This window comes from Aplidium turbinatum, chromosome 9 (genome assembly GCF_918807975.1).
Source record: "Aplidium turbinatum chromosome 9, kaAplTurb1.1, whole genome shotgun sequence".
In the NCBI taxonomy this organism is placed as follows: Eukaryota; Metazoa; Chordata; class Ascidiacea; order Aplousobranchia; family Polyclinidae; genus Aplidium; species Aplidium turbinatum.
Genome location: NC_137480.1, coordinates 17,919,298 through 17,941,099, shown reverse-complemented (window position 1 = coordinate 17,941,099; position 21,802 = coordinate 17,919,298). Strand labels below are relative to the sequence as shown.

At 38.2% G+C, this 21,802-nt stretch overlaps 1 protein-coding gene across 1 annotated transcript; it reads right to left on the bottom strand.

Moving 5' to 3' along the window:
- Positions 1–1,417: 1,417 nt before the first annotated feature.
- LOC145777348 (prestin-like) lies at positions 1,418–11,571 on the bottom strand. Its single transcript, XM_082588710.1, has 14 exons — positions 11,458–11,571; positions 11,130–11,261; positions 9,604–9,761; positions 7,914–8,102; positions 7,432–7,596; positions 7,013–7,105; positions 6,271–6,413; positions 6,042–6,186; positions 5,797–5,910; positions 5,252–5,389; positions 4,991–5,133; positions 4,612–4,752; positions 1,862–2,307; positions 1,418–1,587 (listed from the first exon to the last, which is right to left on the bottom strand). The coding sequence occupies exons 1-14, from the start codon at positions 11,537–11,539 to the stop codon at positions 1,433–1,435; spliced, it is 2,244 nt and encodes a 747-aa protein (XP_082444836.1). The 5' UTR covers positions 11,540–11,571; the 3' UTR covers positions 1,418–1,432.
- Positions 11,572–21,802: the final 10,231 nt, after the last annotated feature.

The window sequence follows — 21,802 nt, the reverse complement described above, 5'->3', positions numbered from 1 at the left end:
ATCTTATTGGAATGACCAACTACGTTTTTTGAAGTGTTTTTGTGTTTTCTGCCCAAGGCAACAATGAACCCTCAAGAATATCATTTTGGTAGTTTTCTTGGTTCAGTTTCACCCTTTGGTCTACAAAAATCAATGGACTTCTTCCTGATTCGTTGACTGCGGCCCACACCATCACGGATGCCGCCCCTTGTCTGCGATTGACTACCCAGGGTTCCACGTCACCATCTCTTGACCAAACACGATCATTCTGACTGTTAAAATGATGCTTGACATCAAATTTCTTCTCATCGCTGAACACAAGGTTTGGCAGCGTGCCTCCTCCTTCAATGCATGAGAGCAGAATTCTGGCTCTGGAGAGACGTTTCTCAATGGTATTGGCATTTAGCAACTGTTTCTTCATGTATTTGAATGGGCTTATCTTCAAATCCTTTTTGAGAACTGTGAACATGGTTCCATAGGCCACGTTCGCCTCCTTTGCCAGTTTTTCAATGGATCTCTTGGAATTTCTTCGCACCTTTTCTTTGGTTGCTTTTATCAATTTTGAAGTTCTGGCGCTTCCAGGGCTACCTTGGCCAGGTCGATTTTTGACACTTCCAGTTTCTTTGTGCTTTTTGAGAGTTCTCCAGACCAACATTCTGTTAATTTTTAAGTCCTTGCAAAATTACTCCTTGACTTGCACGATTTGAAGAGCTCTACAATTAGCTATTCTTATATTCAAATTTTCATTCATGACCTATAAAATTTAGGCCTAAAAAACATAAAATTGAAAAATATTTAATTAATTAACATTATATTCCTAAATATTGATGTTAAATACAGTTGTAACGTTAATTATTGATGACCCTTTATAGACTGTGCGATCATAAGTGGTGGTTCGCTCTGCCTCGTAGTCAAATATTTAAATCAATATTTTTCAAGGGAGCTTGAACCCTGGCACAGGTATATAGGCAACCGGTGGGTCGTGGGCCATGATTGCCTTTAAATATTAATAAAAGGGATGGGCATATAGGCTTATTGTTGCAAATCACTTTTCTGAATTAGCCCCCCCTAACTTTTTTTTCTGGGGTGCGCTACTGGCCTGATAGTTGTGCATAGCTTTTGATAAATTGCTGTATAAAAATACTGATGTTACGAATCAAAGCGAAAGCAAAATAGGCTAAGTTAAAAACAAACAAAAAAATAATGCACTGGATAGGAAAGCTAGGAAAGTTGACATATCAATTCTTATGACAGGCTTTGTCAACAACAAAGCAAAAGGAACAGAAAAGTCGCAGTGGAAAGCAACTTTTTTGCACACACAATCTTTGGTAATTTAAAGGCTATGCAACAAAATAATTGAAACGTGTTTCTAAATATTTTCGATGAATTTCGTTCTTTGCAGTCAATTGAGCCAGAACGTTTGTCATCATCGCTATTAGGTAGCCTAAATGAACTATAAAGTTTCTTCCGAATAAAATGACGTTTTGGCCTTGGATTTTGCATAATTAACGGCTTTTTGTAATCGAATGAAAAATACTGGCTTTTCATCCGAAGAGTCTTCTGTTTGTTCTGGAAACCCTCCCGAAATGAGACAACGTCTGACGTCAGCTGTAAGTGAAATAAATGTAAATTACAAAAATTAGCCAATCGCTGATAACACAAAGTTTCAATGCTTGATATGGGCCCTGTGCCGTTACGAGATTACAAAAAACAACTAAGACATTGAATTAACAATTTGGATTTAAGGAATAGGCTAAGGTAGTACTTTTAGGCTATTTCTGTAGAGAATTTACAGCGAATTAGAACTGTAAACGCTAATAAATACTGTAAACCGGTTGCCTATGTCATTTGGCATGCAATCAATCCGTTAGGCCTATCCTACCTGTGCAGCGAGCCAGCAAGAGTTGAATATTAAGTTTTGAAAGACACAGATGAAGAGATTTTATTGCATGGACTCCGTCGTTGTCAATAAATGAGCATATGCTCATGTCCAGGATAACGTAAGATGGAATCTTTACTCCGGTTGCTGCAATACGTTGTGAACAGTTCGAGATCGTAAGTTGACCATCAGCTTCTATCTCAACTGCAGTATCCAGTGCTTTCAGAGTTCTTTCATTCGAACAGCATTGTTCGTTATTATTTCTTGCTAAAGTAATTGTTGCGTCAGTTGCCGCTCCTTCAAGGGCGTGGAGTTCGTTTTCTTCGCATTGGTCTTCAGCCTGTCCCTCTGCATTAACGTGATGCTTTCTTTTTTCTTTTAATTTCTGGCTTCGCGAAATTTCAAACGCAGGATTGAACCCAAGTGCAACAGCTAATTGGTTTTTGAACCTACAAACAAGATTGATATCTATAAACTATTTTCAATTTTACAAGATTTCTAGGCTACAATCTTAACATCAAGATGGTGATCTTGATCTTGAAGATCACTTTTATTTTGGTGACCTTGATCTTGAAGTACAATAAGATCAAGATCACTTTAAAACTCAAGTTTAGGCTACTTACGAGATAGAGGCATTTTTTTAGAACCCGTACTGTAAAAAGTAATTAGTGGTAATTACTAACATTAAGCCACTGGTAATATGACATGCGTCCACGAAAAGTCGATTTGAAATTTCAATACTTTTGTTACTGTGATCATTTCTAAATTTAAAAAGTTTTCTGAGTTGGTTATAAATAAATCAACTTCCGTGTATTGTATAGCCGATAGTTCAAGTCGATTTATGATAAAAAATAATTCAATTTTGTTCAGAATTCTGTTAGGCCTAGGCCTATGTGAATTCTAAAAAAATGTTTTCTTTCTTCGAACCAATTTTTGGATTTTGTCCCATAAAAATCGAAAGTGCTCAGTAATACGAATAAAGCTTCCCATACGAACCAGACAAAAATTGGGTGAAAAATGGTGCAGCTCAAAGTGTTTTTTAAATAAAAAGCATAAAACTATAGCAAATTTTGTGACTTTTTTAATGCTGTAATTAACCTCAGCCTTGGGTGTGACGTTGCGATTCTTCGCAAACTACAACAACGCTTGATAGGCCTAATAGCAGCAGTCACTAACTTATTACAATTCTTAAGCCAGCGATCGAGTAGTTAAAAGCAACAGTTAGTAATCAACCAATTACCTTTACCCAGGTTGCTTATATAGTAGGCCAGTAGTTCTCAAACTGTGCGTCGCGACGCCCTGGTGCGTCGTTTCACTTTTCCAAGGGCGTCGCAGAATAATTCCGTTTCTTGGCTGAACTCAGTTTAAGATTATAAAAATTAGGTTAAACCTTTGAGGACCGCTGGGACACATGTGTCCCATGCATTTAGCTGATTACACCGCAATCAACTAAATATTTGCCACTGCTGATACCCTAACGTAGTGTTGGATGTCTATCCTTCAAAAAAAAAAAATTAAAAGCTCTGAATCATTTTTCTTGGTGTAATTTCATTTTGAAAACACAGTGAAGAGCTGAGGTTGCAAGTGCGTTTTCTCCCTTCAAATTTGCGAAACATATTTATTTACATTTGTCCAAGCTCGAGTCAAAATTTGTAAAATATTTCCGGGAAAATTTTTCAAACTACGAATGGATTCGCAATCCTTTCGTCGTAGGAAATCCGGCAAATTTTTGGATTCAATGAATGACGATTATCCAGGTTTGGTGAAAGAAAGCACTGCGAATTATTACCCCATTCGCTACGTTGTATTTATGTGAAGCAAAATTTTCTGCCTTGGTGGTGATAAAACCAAATGTCGATCACGAATAAATACTGAAAGAGAAATGCGAGTGGCAATTTCAAAAATTCTCCCAAGATTCAATGAACTAAAAAGCCCACACGTCACATTAAATAATATGCATTTCTTTTTGTTGTTGTATCAATAAACAAAACTTTAATCATAAGTTTCTTCATTTACTTTTATTTGCTGGTGCGTCGCAAGTCCAGAAAACTTTTCCAGAAGCGTCGCAACAAAAAAAAGTTTGAGAACCACTGTAGTAGGCTAATATTCGTTGTTTTTTTGCAACATCATTAATCAAAAGCTTAACTTTTGTTTAGAAAGCGAGATCTTGATTTTCAAGATCACGTTGTTTTGGTGATTTGATCTTCAAGATCCCAAAACTGGTGATCTAGTTCTAGCTTGATGATTAAAAATGTTTTCGTGATAAACAATAATAAGTCTTCATAAGAACTGAATGCAAAAATATCCACACGCAATGGATCCTTGATATGTCTTGCAGGAACCTGTGTTGATTTGTAAGAAAATGATTTTCCTTTTCTTCCACTGATCATAAAAAAAATTCGTCTTCATTCGAAAAACGGCGAGAAATTTAGAGTTCTTCACTTATAAAGATAGCCTTATAGAGAAATCACATATTGAAAAAATATTTTACAAGTAACGGTAGGCTATTACTTTCTTCGAAAAATTTGGTACAATATACGGTTGTTGTGACATCTATTGTGATTTCATTTATTCTTCTCGTACAGATTCAGGCTAACATTTACCCCACTCTGGAATTAATTTTTTAAGATTATAAACAGTCTATACTTGTTTTCAGATAATTAGGACCAATTATTCAGGGTTATTAGTAGGCTATCATAAATATTTTTTGTAATCCGCAAATCCAACGCTTTTTTTTTCTATAACGAAAATACCTTTGTTGGTTTGCGTAAATAAGCGGTGAAGGAAACTTGAATACAAGTATGTCGCTATCTGTCGCCCCATCAAAGCGTTTTGAACTTCGATAGATTCCAGACTGGCCATCAGGAATCTCTACCATAGTATTTCCAAACGTTCTGCAAAAAGTAAAGTTGTAAATTTGTACTTTGCAGTCAACCTTGGAAATCACGTGCATTTCATTGACTCTTTTTTCTGTTATTCATCATTCTGCTGTGAAACTTTGTCTCTGCATAGGCTAATATAGCCTAAGTTGAAACTGTTCGGATTTTTAAAACGGCATAGGCCAATAATTCCGTCCCTAAGTTATTTCTTACATTCAATACAGTTACTTTTATAAGCCTTTTTTTTACTTACATTTGCGTTCTCAATACAACCGTAAAAAGAGAGAATCCAACTCCAATGTAGAGACCAAGATCAACTCCAAATAATACAACGGACAACCAGGATACTACCCAAGTAATCGCATCAAGCTTGCTCACTTGCCACAACTTTTTCAACTAGATGTATGGAAAGAAGATAATTAAGCTCAGCTGGCATGTCAAATCCGTGCACATTATAAGTTGTTTACGTCGATGTAGGCTACTGGCAGCTTTAAATAACACTTCGGAGACTTACTTGATTAAACTGTAGCAGCATGTTCTTCAAATTCACTACAATAATAGCTGCAAGAGCGGCTTGTGGAAGGCTTTCAAACAACGGACCAATCCATAATAGTGCTATCAAGATTAAGACCGATGACACAAGACCTGTGATCTACATTGAAATAAAGATATTGTTGAGTCGGTAAATTGGTATTGTTGAATCGGCAACTGCATCAAGTGATCGTTAAAGGTAAGTTCATAGTGGAATAGCCTACATATGACAAAAAATAGAGAACTTGAGAGCTACTGTAATCTAAATCAATGGGCTGACTTATCGAATATTCGTGAAGCCAATATAAAAACAGAACATTAAAATTTAAAGATGCATTTGACAGTCAATTTTTGAATCGGAGCTGGCACGTGATGATGATTTTTGAGTTAGGATTTATCAATAAAGGTTATCTCTCTTTGAAAGTTACAATTTGAAAAACACAGTGTTTTAAACTCAGATACTGTTTAAATTTAAGCCACAAATTTAACGGTCTCAAATGGCATCAAATTTAATCACACCCCACTTGCCTGTGTGCGTCCGCCAGACTGCTCCCACACTAGAGAACGAGACAAAGATGCAGAACTTGGAAAGCATTGAAAGAATGAACCGAATGCATTTCCCACAGCATACGCCAACAGTTCCTTAACAGCGGAAAAAGTTTAACTCACATTACTCCAATGACCTTTTATAACAGCCTATACTCATTACTGTATGTTGGGCTAGCTATACCTAAAAAAGCCTAATTTATAAGGGATTGAATTATTCAATAAACCTGATTGAGGTTCACACTGTATCCGTGCTTTTCTGAGAACAGAGTAGAGAGTGATATCGAAATGCTGAAAATAACAATGGCAATAGGAATGGCATCCACGATAACAAGACCAACATCACTGCCGTCCGGAATTGATGTTTTAATTCTAAAAAGCAAGAATAGGCTGGTATGAATGATAATTAGTTAGTTACACAACCTTGTTTTAGTTTTTTTAGTGTTCAGAGCTTACCCTTGTGGTATGTTACCGACGTCTCTAACTGCATAGTTGAGCTTGAAGTAACCAAAGCTAGAAGCGACAGTGGAAAATATTACAATCACCAATTCCCACGGAAGAGGAAATGGCAACTTCTTGACAAATCTGCGATTTATTTCCTAAACATAACATGATTTTGTTTTTTGTGATTTTCGTATTAGGCAATCATTTAAATCAAGACATGGTGGACCCCATGAACAAGGCCATTCAAGTCGGAGATGCATTGCTGAGCATTTCAAATGCGATTTAGGAGATGGAAATGCACTTTTTTCAAACAGTTCTTTATGCTTTTATCATCACTAAAACAGTTCTTTTTATATATATGCAGTCTTGTATTTGTCACACGTGCTTAATGATGCGATTTTCGAATAAAAATTTTAAATTACAAAGAGAATTGAAAATCGCCTCACGGGGTTTAGCCTATATCCTCGTGGTCCCAGTGTACCTATTGCACTCATGAGGCCATTTAGGCCGACACGGTGCGCCATCATCTGCAGTAATTAATAACTTACATATAAGTATTAATCAAGTTGATTGAATCACTAATTCACTATTAGACAATCAATGTAACCAGCCTGTTTTACCCTTTGCGGGATCATCGGAAGGGATATATTGCATATAGGCCTACGGTGTTATACTAATATATAGGTATATGTAAAATGTAGTTAATCTCGCTTTACACAGTCGCAATTTAGGTGAAGTATTAGTTATCGCTTACCTTACCACACACAAGTACGAGTATGCAGCACAAAGATATAATTACAGTCGCCCAGTTAATGGCTGTAATCATCTTGAAGAAGTCAATGTAAGTCTGAAAAATAAATATCAGTGGTATTCTATCTAGCTACATTATTCAACTATTCGTGATTGAATAAAACTGACGCAACAAAATTAGAAAAATTGGAAAACAATACTTCAACTAAAATCATTCATGTTCATTGTCAAATACTAGGCAGTGACTTGAATTATAATAAAAGATAAATCCGTACATCCGCCTTCTTGCCATTTTAGATCTTTATTGAAATTTAATCGCTTACGAGTTTGGCTCAAGAAAATGGTCATCGAAAATAATCTTCAGAAATTTCGTAAGACAGCCTGACTATTTGAGATACAACTGTGGTAAATGACGCAACTCACGTATATTATCGAAAAAACTCCTGACTTTCTTGCAACATTAATGCCAAATAATTTTGGCACTTGCGACGTTAAAACATGAAATGCTGCTCCGCAGGTAAACCCTGACACCATGTGGCTAGAAAGAAACACGTGGATAATTCCAAGACGAAGTACATACATCCCAAGCTGTCAATCAAAAGTACGTTAATATTGCAACACCACCAGAACAATTTTCTGTAAATACAGGCTACGGCAACTGCAATCCACACTAACGTGCATGTTGCCAATAACTTGTTTGAAATACATTTTTGGTTCATCAACTCATATTAAGCTGTTCAAACGTCACATGGCACCGATCCGTGTAACTCAATATTGCGGTTTTGACCTCATTCCTTTTTGAAGGGGATCACTTAATATTTGAACAGTGAGTAACAGTCCCTTACAATAGTGCCACAAGGTTTGTAGATCAATGAAAAAATCGCTCTGGTCATAACCTAGCTCACATGAATCACTGCTACCGCAACGGACAAGGCAATTGCTATTTCAATTTTTCTCTCATCACAATTGAAGACGTTGGAATCTTCTACCAAACTCCTCGTTGTTGGTCCGTATGAAGGTGTTGTACTGTTTAACAGTGACGGCAGATTCACAGAGGAATTGCTACCGTCCAAACAAAGTGATGATGGAACATGCTGTAAAAATGAAAAATAAATTCTATTCCAAAAAGTTACTTCCCATTGGTTTGATTTAGCAACAAGCCGCAACAGTTTTTTTACTGCATACTCGCTGGTCTTTTAAGGGCCGAAACAAAATGAAAAAGGTGGGCCGTGACATCATAAAATTAGAAAGAGTCTGGTGTAGCACAGTCTGGTTTATTAACATATAAAAATGTTAATATAGGTTATAATTGAACGTACAGTGCTGAATTAAGTTTAATTAGACCAGTGGTTCTCAACCGGGGTTCCGTGAAAGTTTCCGAATTTACAGCATGATTGATAAATCTCGAAATTTAAAAATTGATTGGTTGTGCTTTATTTGTACTTCCCAACGAACTGGTGCGATGTCCTTAAGGTTTGGTTTCTTAACTAAAAAAAATATCATATAAATGACTTAATTATTTAATAAGGCTATGTTCAACTTAATTCTTTTAAGACAGCAGTCTAATGATCAATGCTTAACTTAGAAATGCAACCGTTTAATAGTGAGCAGTCTATCACCACTCACAGTTTTACAATGACAAAGATTGTAACGAATTAATATGGATTAGATACGAAAAGAGGAAGAAATTGTTTGTAATGGTCGCAACATTCTATTGATTTTTGATAAAAGTTATAAAAAAAAACCCAAATCAACATATAGATAAGATTACTGATGTTTGATGCTGTGTGCCAACAAAAAGCTCATAACATAATTTTGTCAATGTCATCAATCGTCACAAGTGCGTCGCGAGTTCAGCAAATTCTTCCAAGTGTTCATCCAAATTTCTTCTAAGATTCCATTAGTATAGGAGAAGCGATAGCCTATACCAAAATTTCAGATAAAAATTTGTTAAGGGTCCGCGACTGCTTCGAAGGTACCAAAAGGGGTCTGCCAAAACAAAAAGGTTGAGAACCACTGGATTAGACAAAGAGTTGCAAAAGCGGAAAAAAATAAGCTACCGTCTGTAGTTTAGTTGGATCATCTTGCATTAGTTTATTCCTGTCTGACGATACATAACGTTCCGTCCTTTGGAGGCTTTAGCCTATTTAAAAAAAATGGCTAATATGAGTACGTCGGTACGGCCGAAAACGTTTGTAATTTTTAGTTTATTTTTATGTTATTATGTTAAATGCCGTCTGGTTGTTAAGTTTTATATGTCTATGGTTAAAAAAGTCACCGCTCTACCAAAATAGTAGGCTATTTACAAAATGTTACAATTGCAGTTGGCCAATTCTAACACGCGTCACAAACCCACACTACAGTAGATCCCATTTTGAAAACATTGCCTTGTTTATATTGTTTCAACGTCTGGCGAGATCATTTTTTTCTCGCAGTATCTAACAGTAGGTTCACGACAGATGTATCTTACTAGGATTTCATGCTTTACCATTACAAATACTGGAATGCATAAATACATAAAGATACTGTTCGATGGCGATTAGCTGTACATTTCTTTATTATGTGTGGTATTAATGTTTCACATTTATGAGGTACCTTGTCAATTACAGCCCCTATCATTAGAGTCACTACAGCAAAAGTTCCGATGGATAAATGGGGAGTGGTACCCATCAATACATAAATAAGCACAGGAAAGAAAGAAACATATAAACCGTTCGCAGGAGGCAGACTGGCAAGAAGACTATACGCCATACCTGTCAAAAACACAAAAATGTGGTCAGTTTGAGTGATAACCTAAAATGTTTTTGTAAATTCAAACAAATATCTGGAAAACTGAATCAAACTAATGAGGGAGATAATAGTTTGCCAATCAAATGCGAGGTATTTCATGAACAACATTTTTGAACTAAATATATTTACAAAGGAATTTCATAAAAATATAAATTCTCAGAAAAACAATTTATGTTACAATTCGGGCCTTTGCACAATGACAAGTTGTTCAAGGCGTAGGCTATCTGGTGGAAAGTGTTTGATTGACGGATATGACGATTGTGCACTCTAGCCTGCAGTCGTTGCGTTGACATCATTGTTTCACGGCAGCATGACAGGACTCAGGATCTCAAACAGCAAATCAATCGGTTTTTACATTGATTCAATGTCTGCAGACGTTGAATCAATGTAAAAACCGGTTAATTTGCTGTCTGGGACATTATCTGTATCACATGCATAGTGTCAGTAGCTTGCCTGAGAAACAAAAGCGGTTTGGGCTATCTGACATTGCTTCAACGTTGCATGACAAATATTGTAGGCTATAGTCAGTCTTACTCAGATGTTTCAAAGATGGCTGTAAATCTGCTGTAATTGCTTTTGCAACAATGTACAAATGCATGTCAAGTAAGTTGTTGCCTATTTACTAAATTCTACTTTGAAAACTCCCCAAATAAACCGGATGGGTGGAATAAAACACGTGTCTGTAAATTGCGAAACCCAAGCCCAGTGGGTAAAAATAACATTGGTTTGGTTTTGAATCTTTATCCTCGGACTGACAAAGCTTTGATAGGTTATAGTTCGCATACTTGCAGAGGCTTTTGATGCAGGGTTGGTTACCAAGATCGATAGAGTGAAGTTTTCCGATTGTTGAAGTGTTGTTGCCGGGGATTTATTCCATCCATTAGGTGCCGTTGAATGGCGAGCAGTCCTCAGAATGCGTTGCTCAAGCGCACACCCAGATCTTGAAGCTTCTTCGTTTAAACCAACTATAAGCTATCGGGGGATATTATCTGCATCGTATGGCAGCCGACACACCATTAGCATAAGTGAGATACTAAATACACAATTTAAGTACGGTACGTAGGCAGTCTCTGCATAATTTGAGCCCAATAAGAGTTCCAGACCCCCAAACAAGACAGCACGTCTAAAATAAAACAAAACTTACTCAACATTCCCTTGAGAAAGTAATCACCAGTAAATTTATATTGTCGCTCTATCCTCGTTCACAAGATTATAAATTCGCTGATAAAGAAGTTCTCGAAAAGCTATGGTTCAGGGGAAGGCTACTTTTGTACTCTGCTGCTTATAATGTAGACTACGGCCGTGAGTCACAGAGTATTAAATTTACTTACCTTGCGGTAAATGCACAATTCCCACAGTGATACCAGAGGCAATATCTCGAAGAAAATTTTCCTTTATTTTGTATTCTGGCAACCACTTCGTGATTGGCAACACAGAGTGTGTGATTTCTTTAATTCTTGCACCTGACACAAAATAGATCGATTGATCTCCAAGTTAGACTAGCATAAAATTTAAACTCTAACCGCAACGTGTTTGGTTATAACTTACAAGTTAATTCCATTTTAATACCACAGATTTTCCCAAAGCCAAGTAAAAACATAAGCACAGCAACACAGTGAAAATATGACCACAACCACAGTTCAGGTTAAATCGCCTCACCCGAACACGTGCAGGAATGCTTCGCAGTTTCACTAATGTATTCGCGCAGTGAGAACACTTCTTCTTTTTGTTTGGCATACATTCTAAACAATTGTTCGTCTGTGGATATGTCCGGATAGCTGACAGACTGCTCATTGTTGACCATTGCAACTTCTTCGTCACTGGCAGCCATAATCGTCAGAGATTTTTTTCAAAAGAAAATTATAGCAAAGACACAGCTGTCACAATAAATTGTATCTTTACGATCTCTTAAGATGATTAGGCTATTAATAATTGAAAACTTTTTTTAAAATAGGTCATTAAAGTTGAAAACACAAATAAAAAATTGTTTTACGTAATATTTCTAAACTTCAGTAGTCGGCATTAGCTAATCTGTTTATAGCAAGGGTCTCGAACACGTGGCCCGCGAAGACGTTTTGGTGCGGCCTGCGATGCAGTTTTAAACTTTCAAATAATTAACAATTAAAACTCACTCTTAATCACTTTATAAGATAATATTAACTGTAAAATTGCTGAAAAATCCAAAATGCCCATTCAACATCACACGACTTTTTAGCGCTAGCCCATTGTGGCGCCATTTTATTGCGTGTAAGAAACTCGTATTGTTACATCACAATCACGTTCTATTCACTTCTCGTGCCATCATCGCAATAGTAACCTTGGTAGCCTATTTGCAATGTAGGGCCATTGAGTTCTTCAAGGATTTCGTTTTTGCCTTCGTTTTTGAGAGTGGGTTACAAGATTTTTGCTCTCCAGGTCCGTCGTCCAGTTTGCATTTTTTTACAGTGTTGTTTATCTGTTTGTTGTTAGTACTGTTTCTTTTTTGCGGTCATTCCTTCTTAACTATCTATTTTATTGCGACCTTACTTTGTTATTTTATTTATTGAACGGTGATGAACTGTGTTATCACTAGGGCCATTTTTTGTCACTAAAGTTACTTTTTTTAGTTGTACTAATTAACAAAAAGAAAGGTAGAATTAAAATTTCATGGTTTTGGGGTCAATATTTAAGAAGTTATAAAGTTACCAAAAGTCACTTTTTGTGTTTTTAGGTTACCGATTACCGTACTTTTTTTCCTAATTTCCCTATGTATTTATCTTTCATTACTACTGGAGAGATAAATTTACATTCTATGTAATGCCAAGACTTTAATATATCTTCTATTATGGTACGGAATTTAGGTTTGCACGAGCCCATGCTTGTTCGTGCTGCGTGTCGATGAAGCAAATTGTGTTAACTGTATTTAGCCACTTGTTTTCCCTGCAACAGCAAAATGTTTGACGGAAACTTTCTGCCAGAGAATGTAAAACATTACATTGTGTATTTTAAATGTTTAATTCTGATTTGAGTACAAACTGAAACTAATTTAGATGCTTTTTTATGTTGAATTGCTGCCAATTTTTTCGCTTTCTTGTTTTCATTGAATAAAGTTATTTTTTGGTTACTGTTTTGCAAAATTAATATCACCTTTTTGAGTTTTTTAGGCTATAAAAAAATCGCCCTAGTTATCACTTATCAGCATCGATAACACACGAGTACAAAAGAATTGACACGGCGAGAAGAGCGCAATAAACATAGCCAGGTCAGACATATCAAAGAACCGGCCTGCCACAGTGCCACACCCGTGGTGGCGGGGAGCAGTGTAATTTTGGGGTGGCGATGAACCCTGGAGAAGATCCACTAGCTTAGGTTGCGGGGGCCAGGCTGTGGAGTCGAGGTGCTTGTGGAAGGAGCGTGTAGATCGAAAATTCGTGGACTGTAGCACCGGTTCGCAAAATGTAAAATGGCGAAATGAGCCAGGGAGACAGGCTTAACTTTCCGAAATGCAAAAAGTATTGCGGCCCTCGAGTTAATTGACAAGCGTTCGTTTGGCCCTGAGAGCAATTTGAATTTGAGACCCTTGATTTATAATGTCTGGTTTGCAATCTGCAAAAACTCCACCTATGCAGTGGCAAGCATCACTGAAGAAACCGTAGCTACTAAAAAAAAGTCATGTCATTGTTAGAACATAATTTTTGAGGGCAGTTTAACCTCAGGTGCCCGTAGCTACGTTTCTGTGTCACACTTGCAGACAAAAAAAAAAGAATCAAAAATAAGTGCAGCTCAACTTTCATAGGCTACGTAGCATGGTCTTACTTAGAAGCTAGGTTCTTAAATTAAATTAAGCTCGATATCTTAGCTCAGGCATATCGTTATGATAGCCTACTGCTGCATCTTTGCCAGCTTACAGGCAATTAAATTGAAAAGCCTAAGTAAGATTAACAGCAGTCGGTTGGTATACAAAAGAAAAAAGAGCACTAATAAAATCGATCCACTCAAGAACTTATTGCTGAAGAATTATGGCATTGCGGATGTTTTTATTTTAACATTGTTAAACGCTGTTTCAACGTTTTTAACAATGTTGCATAGAAATTCTGTTGCTAAAGATTCACAATAAATTACTGTTTGTTTTCTTGTTGCATCATAAATCATTGAACATATTTATCACTATACTGAATAGTTTGAATGCTTGTTGGCTATATAACTTTTCATTAGTCAACTTACAGAGTGGTTTTGAGTTCAAAACTGAGCTATCAAAACAAATATAAACATGAGAGAAACGCTCAAGCAAACGAAAGGCATCTCTTTTGAAATGGTTTTGACCTTGAAATCCGACCTTTTGTCAAATAAGTCCAGTCCACCTTGTAATATACAATAGGCTTACTCACGCATAAAATCGAAAAAAGTGATTCGTTGACTTTACAAATCACTCAATTTTGACAATTTGTCAGTGAATACAGCCGTACAAGTATGTTCAGGACTCAGGAGTAATTCAAGTTGGTCAAACTAGAACATATACAGCTTACTGTAAATTTGAAGAGAGTTGATATTCTGACTTGTCATGTGCTGCCTTACATTCGATGGGTAGCAGTGATACAAAGTTCATGCTAGCCTAGATCCCTAACAGTAGCCTACCACGTCAAAGGTAGACTGCAAAGCTAGTCGAAGTACTAACTGCATACTGTGCAAAACCATCTGTGGTAAAACTGTCCCAAAACTTTCCGAAGAGCAAACGGATATGATTTTCATAGCCAGACTACAACGAAGCCTGCTCTATTGTTCGCAGAAGATTGCCTAGATCCCTAACAGTAGCCTACCATGTCAAAGGTAGACTGCAAAGCTAGTCGAAGTACTAACTGCATACTGTGCAAAACCATCTGTGGTAAAACTGTCCCAAAACTTTCCGAAGAGCAAACGGATATGATTTTCATAGCCAGACTACAACGAAGCCTGCTCTATTGTTCGCAGAAGATTCAAAATTCAACAAAGCTGCTGAACTAGAGTGAAACATTGTTGCGAAGATACTGAAACCACGCACATCGCGATAAATACAAGGCGCACGCTGAAAGGAACTACGTTATATGATGTTGTCTTCGTCATCGTCACGTGTTTCTTGATGACGTAGCTAGTCTGTTTCGTGCACAAACGTGCGTTCACAAAACAACTGAACTGAACTGAAAACATTTGGAAAGCTTTTTTGCTTTCGATATTAGAGCTCAATTGTGAAACAGATTCAGATACAACTTGTTACATTCATTTTCTGACTTTTTAAAGGCAATGACTAAAGCATTTTTGAATTACCATTTACAATGTTTTTTTTTTCCTTTTGATAAATTAAATCTTTAATAACTGTATTTTGTTCAGATGTAGATAAAATTTCTGCAGAATTGTTATACCTCAGTGACGTTCAGTGGCTTAAACCGTTGGGAAAGCAACTTGGAAATATGCTGCAGCAAGGTAGTAGGCACGAAGGGCGTAACCGTCGGGCGAAGCCCGAAGGAGTGTTGCCGAAGGCAACACTTCCAGCGGGGGGCCTGGGGAGCCTCCCCCAGAAATTTTTGAAAAACATTTCCAATTTGGTGCGCTCTGAGAGCATTTCCAAAACAAATCAAAAATAAAAATCTGTCAAATTGTGCTTCGCCTATGTTGTGATCATACATCCATTTAATGTTTAGAAGTCATGAACAATCTTAATTTTAACGTTGCAGGACCAAAATCCAGTGTTAGACATGGAATAATAGTTGTCTAAATATTTATTTCGTCATGAATGTTCATTCTCAGATATTCAGTTAGGCCTACACTACAAAAACTAAGACTTAGGCCTAAACATTACAACCGCAAGCAATTTGTACAAAAAGCTGGATAAGTTTGCCTCCTGCGTATAGAAGCTTAACGAACTAAATATTGCATCCGCACCTGAAGGTTCATTGGCGAAGCAACGTTATATCAACGCTGTAAAAAGGGCAAAGGCATGACTATGAAAGCTAGTAGGCTAAAGTACATTGCGAGGAGACATCAAAAAACAGCAACAATCTTTTCGCCTTTATGATGCTGCGCTGTGTACCGTGACGAGAGACCATTCTGTGCGTATGACGAGATAGTCTAGCCATTGTACGCATTGACGTCACTAGGAAAGCAACTCTAACCATAACACATCTGATTGGCTAAGCAGCTGGTGACGTTTTGCAAAACGAGTGAGGATCGGATAAAACGAAGGCGTTTTTTGACGTTTTTGTACGTGGGGAAAGCAACTTGGAAAGTTGATTTCCCTGGAGCCTCAGTGATTGTTTCTGACAGGAGCGTTTGCGTTAATTGGCATTTATAGGCAAGACATGCGGTTTGGTGAGGACTTAGACTACTCACAAGCGTTACGAGTAATTCTAGTCACGAACACAGTAATTTTCAAGTTAAAATAGACGTGATAAAAATAATAAGAAGTTAAACCTAGAATTCAGTCATTATATTTTGCATAGTTTTTGCTCAGGTAAGCACTGCTTTCCTTGCTTTTCCTCACCGATCGTCACTGTTATACCTGAAGGGTACGTCATGTGATGTCGAAAACGTTCGATGTGAAATTTGTTTTAATGTAGTTTTTGTTTTCTGCAATTGTTAAAAATAACTGTTAATATGTTAAGTTTGGTCGCGTTGCTCGGTTTATGGTAGCCTACTATTTGCAAGGTTCATCCAGCTTTAAATAAAAATAACAGTTGCACTCTAAAAATTTTTCCTAATCATAATGCGTTAATAGGCTACCGTTACACATTCATGACAAGTGAGATAAGGTATTGGTCAGTGCCGCAAAATATGTTTTTATATGCAAGTTAAAATAGACTTTTAAGATATTGAAAAGCTATAAAAAAGCTTCTAGAAGATATATTTGATCAAGTTATGCGGCATTCAGCAATGATACGCTTTCGCTGAGCACTAACAGTAGTCAGAGGTAGTGTTAAGCATTTTGTTGTACTGTATAACATTTTGCTTTCCAGCCCAGACTGCAAATCAGTTATTTTTTACATTGATTCAACGTAAAAAATAACTGATTTGCTGTCTGGGAAAAGCCCATTGTATTGTCCAATGTTTGTTTCCATGCACGCCGAACAAGCGTTAAGTGTAGGCTACATTTAAGATCTATTTATCGACCAACTGAAGCTTAGCCTACCATTAAATCAACCACAATAGGCCTACTCTATTTATACTTACAGCTGTTTTGGTTTTATATAACTTAAACTCTTAACCCTCTGATACACCATCATTTGACAGAGTCTTACCATTGATTTAGGTTGAAAACAGCCTACTCTCAGAATGTGCAATTTTTAAGACTTTTTTCAAAAATTTCTGGGAAAACCTCCTCAGAACCCCCGTGGGTGTGTTGCCGGGCTTTGCCCGACGGACTCACTGTCACTGACATGTGCAATAATTCTCATTTTCCTCCTACTTCCGGAAATTTTGTGCTGGATAAGCCCCTGGTCAGCATTTTTGGCTTTTTGCCATGTAGACTTTACAAAAATTTGGCTTCGATTGGTACTTTTGACTAGCGGCTAGCCGCTAAATTACATGTCAGTTCAATGACTGAGACTAGTGATGGATGTGACTATGTGAAAGGCCTAGAATTAGGCTTAGGCTACTTGGAATGTAAAACGTGACTGAAAGACAAAACTGATTTTTCCAGGTGACAAAGTGCAAATAAATATCACCTGTTGTGTGCGACGCGAACACAACAGGTACGGTAATTGCGCCGGTGACGTCACGATTTTCCTAATCCACCCGGCAGGAATGAGCAACTGTTCAGTATTTTTTGGTTAATATTGTTCAGTGTATGGCTTTCACCCATGTGCTTCGATTCGTTGGTATGACAATGTTCAATTATCAAATCCGTTAAGTGGCGCTCTGGAGCTATGATAGCAGGATGTCGCGTTTCGAACGGTAAGTCGGCTCTGTCGATTCTGGAGCTAACACGAAGAACAATTTTCATTAGGACAGGGCTGAGTTTTTCGAGTGGGATCCTCTTGGATTTGGGCATGTTTGGGTGTTCTCCTTTGGATAGAGATCTGATCCAGGCAGGAAAAACTCTGACGCTGCTCGTACTTGATTAACTCGATTTCTGCCTCATTAAGTTCTGGCACACTGATTGGTTCTTTCAGTGTAATCTGGGTTTCTTTCTTCATGCGCATCAGTAAGTATGATTTGAATCTCAGGAACCAGGCTACTGATAGTTTCAGTCGGCGCAGAGATGAGAAGTAGGAGATTAACCTGTTGGTTTCTTGGCTTTCCGTCGTAGAAATAGCAAAGGTTTCGATTTTTCTCTTTGGTTTGTAAGCAGCAAAGATATCTTCAGATTGTGGTTTCTGTGCGGTTTGATTGGGCCATTCTTCTGGTGGTTTCCTCAGAAAATCTGGACCATTGAGCCACATCCCAGAATTCATCAAGGCCTTGGCCGTCATGCCCCTTGAAGCTTGGTCAGCAGGGTTCTGCTTCGTGTCACGGACAAGACAATTTGAAACGTCGGATTCAGCATCGAAATTGCCTAAGCCTGTCTCCTTTGGTCGAGTACCTCTAAGCAACCAGCCTAAGGGTGTCCTGGCTGCATCAGGTCCTTGTTTCGGGTTAGGTGCAAAGCGGCTTTCAATGCATCGGTGGGAGACAGCATGGTCATTTCCGATCAATAGTGTATCTGTACCATGGTCCAGTTGCATCAAGTCAATGCCTTGGAGGTACTTGTGCGTTTGCAGATACTCCGGAGAAGGCGTTGGAGTTGGCTTGGTAGGTATCTTGTCAACGACGATCACATCTGTCAGTTCTTGCACTTCGCCGCCAACTGTTGGTAGAACTTTCAACGATACAGTTGAAGAATTAAAGGAATATGGTCCACTCGAAGACAGTGTTTGCACCTGGAAGTCACCAGATGGCTCAGGTTTCATTTCAAGCATCTCTACAAGTTTTCGTTCACAAAAGGAGCGGTTTGAACCAGAATCTAGGAGAGCATAAGTATGTACAGTATTACCTTTCCTTCTCCTGTCACACGTACGGGAACGATGTCCAAGTAAGTTGCCGAGTTGCTTGTTCTGGAATGGAAGGTTTCCACAACTTCATTTGTGCTCCTTTCTATTGGTCTTCTTCCGGGATCATCTGGCTGGCTATTTCTTCTATTAGCAATGGAGCTGGGGTGTCGTCTCTGGACGTGTTCTCCAGTTGTGAACAGATACCGATGTAAGAGAGAATGATGTGATGAGCTTCCGCATTCAGTGCATTTACCTCGGCTTCTGCAGTCGGCACGTATGTGATCTGGTCCAAGACAGTTTAAGCACAATTTGTTCTTCCTTACAAATTGCTCACGTTCAGTGATGGATTTGGCTTTGAACTCTTTGCAGTGTTGCAAAAAATGTGTATTATCGCACAGGATACATTGTATGAGTCGCTTGTTGCCAATGCGGAGCTGTCCAGATCTCTCAATAGGTTTTGTAACTACATTAAACAGTGAAGCCTTTTGTTTCCCTTTGGTGTCAGGCTTGTTAACTCTTTCGCGCCCAGCATCATTTTAAAATGATTTGCGGTTTAATGCGAAACGCCCAGCATCATTTTAAAATGATCTGAGGTTTAATGCGAAATGCCCAGCATCATTTTAAAATGATGCTGTTTGATGCGTGATATAAAACTTTGTGTTTGTAGCAAAATATCTATAAATTTACTGGTCCCTTGTAACATGCTTATTTTATTGATATTCTCGTGTTTTTCAAAAAAAAAAATTGCTCAAATTGGACAAAGTGTGCTTACTTTAACCAACAGTTAAAATAAAAGTATGTATATAAAGGAACAAGGCATGTTTGATTTTTCCTTGACACTTCATATCATTAGGAAGTCCACTGAAAAAAAAAAATCTTTTTTAGGTTCTACAGAAAAGGTGGGAGTATTTTTTTTGTAAGATGCTTCATTTTCACAAAATTTTCAACAAACAAAAAAGTTAAAAAAGTGCACATTTTGAAAACACTGTATCTTCAAATATGTTGTATTAGGAAAGTAGGTTCTAACATTTATAGTCAGAACTTGAAATTATCTTTCCAATGAGATATTCCATGTCAAAATACACAATCGGTGTTACGCGTGTCAACTCGTTAAAGTTAAAGAAAAAAAAGAGAAAATGGCTGGGTTTTGCGGTCAAACCGTGCAAAATCGCTGGGCGCGAAAGAGTTAAGTTTGTCGACATTTGATGAAAAGAGTTTCATGCCATAGATTGAATTAGCAATCCTAGATTCGTTCGTTATGAAGTCAGCAAAGTGTTGGAATCCAGCCACTTTTCCAGTGTCATCATTGATTTTCAGAGCTTCAATTACCCACTTTTCCTTCAGAGACACTGGCAGCTTATTCGCAAGGCAGGTGATAAACTGCACGGTATCCAAGTTCGAAGCTTCGGTGTTAGAGCTCAATGATGAATAACATCTTTTTAACAGGACGGACAACTTCTCCAATTGTTCGGGTTCGTGGTGAGAAATTCTGGTAACAGCTCTCAAGCGTTCCTCGCAAGCATGCGCAATAACGTGCGGTTGGCCATACCTCCGTTTCAATTCTTCCCACGCTTCATTATAGCAGTTGTGACCTTCGCTGCTATCGGCAAGGTGCCTTATTTGTTCACAGACTGCATCACAGCAGTGCTGCATGACGTAAGACATCTTCCTGTCGGGTGTCAACCAATCAGAAATATGAGACTTAAAACGGTGCCAGAAAGCCCAGAAATCGAGCGAGTCACCAAAGAATTTCTTAACATCTGGTTTAGGTAGAAGTCGTTCTGAAAGATCAGGTTGTCGGCTAGTATAATAACAAGGGTAATTTACCTTTTGGTCTGGCATTCTTGCAGACGTTGCAGTTGGTTCTTGTTTGTGCCGCTCATCACCGTGACGCAGAGGTTCCAGGTGTGTGTCTTTGTGAGTGAAGGTTTGCTGTGGCAATCGTACGGGTGTCATTGATCCAATATTGATAACCGAAGAAGAATCATCTTGCCAGAGTGCGGCTTCAGTTTCGGCAGCTTTAGTTTGACGCAGGTCTTCAGCTTCGGCTCTCTCACGTTCAAAGCGAACTCTATCCTGCTCCACGCAAACTAGTTGTTCTTCCTCTCGTCGCCTGGCATCATTCTGCTCTTTTGTCAAACGAGCTAGTTCTAACTTGGCATGTGCTTCACGTTGACGCAAGCTATACATGGTACTCGATGACCGAATGCTTCGGGATTTTGAGCGGTGAGAGTGAGTACGCAAGGACGAGTGATGTGAGCGTAGTGGAGGAGTTTTAGTGTCTGTCCTCTCGCATTCAGTGAACCACTGTTTGACTCTATCAGAAAATTCTTTTTTACCTTGAATGTAATCCCGTTTGGTTGAAAGACCTCCTGGAATTTGTTCATTGTCAGGGACATCGACACAAAGCGCCATTAAAGAGGCATAATTTTTGTCAATTTTTAACAGGATAGTCTGTACTTCTGTGAGGTTTTCGCGTTTGCTCATCAGCTGTTCACCACGCTTGTAGCTGTCTCTCAAAGTATCAGCTGCTTGTCGAATAGCTTCGGCTTTAGAATCCATAACTGTGTATGCAAATCCGCTTCGTAACAGCATAAGCTAAGTTCAGCAAATGAGAGATGTCACGTAACACTGATGGGAACTTGGTAAGTAAACGCAAATTTGATCGTCAGGTTAGTGAAGATCAGCAGTTCGGTTCAATTGACGAAATCAGCTTCAGTTCAAAGATGGTTAAGCTTTGATGTCAAATTTGAAAAACGATGTTGTGTGCGACGCGAACACAACAGGTACGGTAATTGCGCCGGTGACGTCACGATTTTCCTAATTCACCCGGCAGGAATGAGCAACTGTTAAAGCACGCCAACTTGAAGAAATCACTCGGTTTCCAATGACTGCTTCGCAGCAATGAAGTTTATACGGTTTTTCAAATTTGTTGACTAACAGTTCTCAATCCACTGTACGGTACACAAGTTCCACAGGTTGGCCAATGACGCACGGTAGTATAACCGGTCAGTAAGGCGAAATGA

Bases quoted from the DNA above. Each gene is read 5' to 3' on its own strand.
- LOC145777348 (XM_082588710.1), bottom strand. From the start codon at position 11,539: ATGTATGCCAAACAAAAAGAAGAAGTGTTCTCACTGCGCGAATACATT. The intron at 7,597-7,913 runs GTGAGCTAGGTT...TTTGATTGACAG, and splicing joins TTGCGGTAGCAGTGATTCAT to CTTGGGATGTATGTACTTCG. The intron at 5,390-5,796 runs GCAAGTGGGGTG...ATTTCAATGTAG, and splicing joins AGTCTGGCGGACGCACACAG to ATCACAGGTCTTGTGTCATC.